This window comes from Corylus avellana, chromosome 7 (genome assembly GCF_965113065.1).
Source record: "Corylus avellana chromosome 7, dhCorAvel1.hap1.2, whole genome shotgun sequence".
NCBI classification, from domain to species: Eukaryota; Viridiplantae; Streptophyta; class Magnoliopsida; order Fagales; family Betulaceae; genus Corylus; species Corylus avellana.
This window is the reverse complement of record NC_142496.1, coordinates 19549123-19555122: the sequence shown is the minus strand read 5'-3', so window position 1 is coordinate 19555122 and position 6000 is coordinate 19549123. Positions and strand designations below refer to the sequence as shown.

At 34.4% G+C, this 6000-nt stretch overlaps 1 protein-coding gene across 1 annotated transcript; it reads left to right on the top strand.

Moving 5' to 3' along the window:
* The first annotated feature begins 3892 nt into the window (after window positions 1–3892).
* On the top strand, window positions 3893–4780 carry LOC132183680 (histone H3.3-like). Its single transcript, XM_088518104.1, has 4 exons — window positions 3893–3964; window positions 4175–4246; window positions 4339–4415; window positions 4501–4780. The coding sequence occupies exons 2-4, from the start codon at window positions 4175–4177 to the stop codon at window positions 4760–4762; spliced, it is 411 nt and encodes a 136-aa protein (XP_088374230.1). The 5' UTR covers window positions 3893–3964; the 3' UTR covers window positions 4763–4780.
* Window positions 4781–6000: the final 1220 nt, after the last annotated feature.

Here is a 6000-nt window from a genome sequence, read left to right as displayed (position 1 = left end):
TATATAGGAACATTTTTGCCAGTTAATTGATTTCCACGGTGCATTAAACTCCACCATATTAATTAGACAATTACATGAATGGGATTACCCACAATTTCTAAAGTAAGTATTTGAAGCATCCATATTTAGGGTTTCCACATTTTTTTCCCCTTAATTTCTTATTCGTTTGTTACAATATCTTTGCAGGAATTGAATTGTTGTTCCTCAATGGTTATAATTTTTTGAGGATTAAGGTTATTTAAACATAGACTTGTTTTTTGACACCAAACAGAAGTAGAATAGTTATGATAGGCTAGTAATTTAAGCATTTATAATTTCTTTAAAATTGTAACAAAATCATATCTAAAAAAACTAACTTGACTAAAAAAATTACCATTGTAACGTATATTTTCCTTCTTGGCATTATCCAAAATTTTGGATTACACGCGCTTCTCTAGTTGGAAGCTATATATCTTTGGTAAAGATGTTGAAGAGTGAGGAGGATAAATAATAAAAACGTAAGGGGGGGGGGGGGGGGGGAGAGAGAGAGAGAGAGAGATTGCTATATTCTATTAAAAAAGATAAATGATATTTGGTAGACTCTTATACTACGGTCATACAACTATGATGATGTGACAGAGAAAATCAACATTTGGATCAACAAGAACTTGTAGAAATAAAAATCAATGACTGATATTCACTACTATATCATCGTAGTTGTATGGTTGTAGTATGAGAGTACTAAATAACATTACTCAATAGGTTCAGAAAAGTGCAAGAGTGAAAGAAGGGAATCATATGTGTTCTTTTGGTCCTAAATGAATATTATTTAAAAACAAAAAACAAAAAAGAAAGTGATGCTTATTTTTCTCATCCGATTCTTAAAAATTTATATACACCTAGGACTAGAAGAATACCCGGAAAACTGAAAAAATATCACAAAAGCTATTGCAATTGGATTGAAAAATTTGTTTGAAAATGATTGAGAGATTTATTCCATCATTGAAAAATTGTTCAAAATCGTCCCTACTCTAACCTATGGAATAACTAATTTAAATAATTGTTCAAATTTTTTTTTTCCTAGTACTAGTATATATAATTTAAATAATTTCATTTGCTCTAGGGACCATGTTGGACCATGTTTCATTTTGGTAAAAAACACAAAAGGGGCACGTATTATTCTTATTGGAATGCTCCTCATTAATATTATTGGATTAGAAATGAATATATAAAAGGAATTTGTAGACTTTTAACGTGTTGGGTGGCCACGGCTTATTAAAAATGGGTGACATGTTACTATGGTAATCAAAAAAATTTCCTTTTCACTCTTGAAGAGACTTTTCTCTTCTTTTCTTTTCTTTTCTTTTCTTTTTTTTTTTTTTTTAATTTTTTTTATCGTTTAAGAAATCAAAAGACAACTTTTGGCTTAAAGCTTATTTTACAACATCAAGCGCAATAACCTAATGAATTTATATATATATATATATATATATATATATATATATATATATATAAAATTTTTAGTGTTTTGATGAAAAAAATATTAAATTAACATAATTTAAGAATTTATAATTTCTTAAAATTCTTAAGTTACTATAGAATTTTTAGAATGGTTAAATACTATTTTACTCCCTAGGATTTAAATACTTTATTTTATTTATTTATTTTTTTCCTTAGAATTTCATTTTTATTACAGGAAGTATCTGTGATTTTTATAAAGACGGAGATGGTACTTCCATTAAAATTCCATCCAAAACTTAACGGAACGCCATGTCAGCACTAATCAAATGTCGCCACGTATCATATAATTAATTTTTTTAAGAAAATACTTAAAAAAAAAAATTAAAAAGATTAAAAAATTATATTTTTTCAAAAAAAAAAAAATTGGGAGTAGCCGGCCACCCCTTTGGGTGAAACCGATAACAACCATGTTGCCATCGACATCAATAGCATAATATCCAACAAATCTGTTCCGGTCCCCTTTAATTTGATGAGTGGCCCCAGGTAATTTAGGCGTAGATCGATTATCATTAGCCTGCAAATCAATCGGATGTCAGGGTGGCGATGGACTCTGCCATATTAATTAGACAATTAGATGAATGAGATGACCCACAATTTCTAAAGTAAGTATTTGAAGCATCCATACTTAGGGTTTCCACATTTTTTCCCTTAATTTCTTGTTGGTTTGTTAAAATATCTTTGCAGGAATTCAATTCTTGTCCCTCAGTGGTGGTTATAATTTTTTGAGGATTAAGTTTATTTAAATAGAGACTTGTTTTTTGACACCAAACAGAAGTAGAATAGTTATGATAGGCTAGTAATTTAAGAATTTATAATTTATTTAAAATTGTAAGAAATTCTTATCTAAAAAAACTAACTTGATTAAAAAAATCTACCATTGTAACTTATATTTTCCTTTTAGGCATTATCCAAATTTTTGGATTAAACGTGCTTTTCTAGTCGGAAGATATATATGTTTGGTAAAGACGTTGAAGAGTGAAGAGGAAAAATAATAAAAACATAAGGAGGGAGAGAAATAGACTGCTATATTTTATTAAAAATGAGAAATGATATTTAGTAGACTCTTATACTACGGTCATACAACTATGATGATATGACAGTGAAAATTAATATTTGGATCAACAAGAACTTGTAGAAATAAAAATCAATTACTGATATTCGTTGCCATATCATCAGAGTTGTATGGCCGTAGTATAAGAGTCTACTAAATAGGATTACTTAATAAGGATAGAAAAGTGCAAGGGTGAAGAAGCGAATGCTAGGTATTCTTTTGGTTTTAGGTGAATATTAATTTTTTAAAAAGTAAAAAAAATAATATCCATTAATTTATTTTTAACACCCAATTTTTAGAAAATAATATCCATTTAGGAGTAGAAGAATACGCGAAGAACACCTAACATTTTTCGCAAAAAAATATACACAAAAGCTAACGCAATTGGATTGAAAAATTTGTTTGAAAATGATTGAGAGATTTATTCCATCATTAAAAAATTGTTCAAAATTGTCCCAACTCTAACCTTTATATGGAATGACTAATTCTAGAATTACTGCAACCAATAGGATTAAAAAATAGGGAAGGAAAAAAATGTCTTGTATTTAAATATGTATATTATGAGGTAAAAACTCCTTACGCTTTTCTTCTTTTTTATTTCGTGGAAAATGACTGGAAAGCCACGCACCCCCCTGCAGACGTGTCAATCTCTCTATGGCCACCAACCGGAGTATTGCAACATCTGGACAACGAAATCGTTGTACATTTCCTACCCCTGCAAAACGCGGTATAAATCCAGCGCTCGCGCACGCCACGAGCCCATCCCCATCACCCTCTCCTGCGTAATCTGCAGCGCGCGGAGAGCAAACCATGAGCGCCGAGGCGCGAGAAGAGGTGCTAAAGGGCGAGGAGGAAGCGAGCCGGTTGTTGCAGTCCCACTTTGAGAAGAGGTGCCCAAGTGGGCCAGGCTGGTGCTCTGGTTCATGGCGGAGCTGGCCCTCATTGGCGCCGATATTTCCTGGGTCATGATACAAATGCAAATTCTTTCAACTTTGGTCATAGAGAGTTGCAGCACAGCTTCCAAATTAGCAATGGAGTTCCTTCTCTTTATGTTGGCAGCAACCGCTTCCTTGTTCTCCCTTATCCACTTGAAATCTATCGCTGCTTTCCACTCACTGAGGTTTCGCAGCTTGATCACCAAAAACACACAATCCAGAAAGCACAATCCAAAGCGCAGTCGAAAATACAGATCTTAGCCGTTCATTGAGGGCATAAAAACACAATTGTACCAACATTTGACCGTTCGATCGAGCACCAGGAAAACAAGACAGAAGTGCCTGTGCACCCGCCCTATATAAAGGGGCACGACCTCCCGTTGTCCTCACACTTGTTCAGAGCTTCTCCTTTCTCTTTCGATTCTCAGCCAAAATCTTTTGCAGCTTTTTCTTTACAAAGACGCAACTTCACTTGGAGGTAAAGCAAGCGTCTCTCTTTCTCTTCTTTTCTCTCTCTCTCTCTCTCTCGCCGTTTCCTCTGCTTTTTGTTTTGTTCTTCGTCTCTTCAAATTTCCAAGAATTGCTTGCCTGATTTGATTTGAATTGCTGCTTGCGGTTTTAGGGTTTACATTGTTCGTAATCGATTTAGTTGTAAAAGATTGTAAGTTTGAGCGCTTTAATTTTACAGATGGCCCGTACAAAGCAGACTGCCCGCAAGTCCCACGGTGGCAAGGCTCCTAGGAAACAGCTCGCCACCAAGGTTTGTTTGACTGTAACTTTTGGGTTTTGGGTTTCCTATTTGGTTGTTGCTCTGTTTTCTGAATAAAGTGTTTGTTATGAATATTGTTTCAGGCTGCCCGCAAATCAGCCCCAACTACGGGAGGGGTGAAGAAGCCCCACAGATACCGCCCTGGAACTGTTGCTCTTCGGTAAGTTATCTCTCCATCATTTTATGGGTGACAATGAATTTAAGGTTTCGTCGAGTGTGCTAATTATATATGAATCATGATGCAGAGAAATCCGCAAGTACCAGAAGAGTACGGATCTTCTGATCAGGAAGCTGCCATTCCAGAGGCTGGTCCGTGAGATTGCTCAGAATTTTAAGACCGACCTGCGGTTCCAGAGCCATGCGGTGCTGGCATTGCAGGAGGCGGCTGAGGCGTACCTGGTTGGTTTATTCGAAGACACTAACCTCTGTGCCATCCATGCCAAGCGCGTCACCATCATGACCAAGGACATTCAACTTGCTAGGAGGATCAGGTGCGAGAGGGCTTAGGGCTTAGGAGGAGAGGCTTTATCACCATCATTCTACTACGACTAGGATTTTATCATTTTGTTCACCAGTATTATTAGTACACTGTTTGGTTGGTAGGACTTGGGGTTGCTTTTGTTTCCAAGGGATTTAAGTTTCAATGACTCCATGAATATTCCTTTCTGATTTTATCTCGTTCAACGATTTTGTTTTACATTGGCAGACGAATGATTTTGTTTTCCACTTTTTTTTTTTTTTTTTTTTTTAAGTCCATGTGTCCTTCAAACTATCACCCATTATAATGTATGTTAAATTGCCATTGTTTGACCTGGTAACGCTTTCAACTATAATTAATTGGTAATTAATAGGATAACTTGTATAGTAAGCACGGGTGGAACCACGTTCAATTACTAGCTAACCACCTCACAATGAAAATAATCAAAGCAACATTGTAGGGTTGTTTGGCAAACAACAACACCCTCACCCCTACCCCCAAATACTATTCACTTTATTTCTAAAAAAAATCAATATCAAAATATCCTCACTTTTTATATAACATCATTTACTTTATACTACTATACAAATAAAAAAATTACTACAAAACAAATTTTTTTTACTTTTCTATACCAATTATTATTCTTTCAAGTAAACAGTGTGCGGGGTGTTTGTGTTATTTAACAAACCTCCCTACAACTTAACATAGTCAAAGCATAATCATCAAGTATCTTGGTCAAAGGCCAATTGTCATGCTAAATATTAAAATATTACAAGCTAAATCTAGTAGTCACTAGAATATCGAATACATAAAAATGAGTAATGACTTTCTAAAGAGAACCTCGAAGGCAAAAAACCATCATATATTGAAAAGTACAGCAACCCTAAGGGTGTCTTTTGTAGCTTTGTTCTTCCGGCCTCCATAATGGCTACTAGCTTAAGGCCGTGTCAAAAACCAATTTAGTTAAGTCATCCATTGACATCTTCTTATTTTAGCCCCCCCAATGCACCATCCTCTAAAAGAACATCCAACTCTAAAACAATGATATTTTACGGGTAAAAGTAGATAAAGCGTAAATTCACAACTTAATAAATTAGCACGTACATACGAAACATGTCATCATGTAATGAACTCATCGGTTTATAAAAGGGTTAATAAATCGCATGCAATATTATGCAACGTGGTTCATGTCAAATGACAAGAGAAAAAATAATATGTTTATTTGTTATGATATCACATGTGAATAAGTCATAATTAAACTCAATAA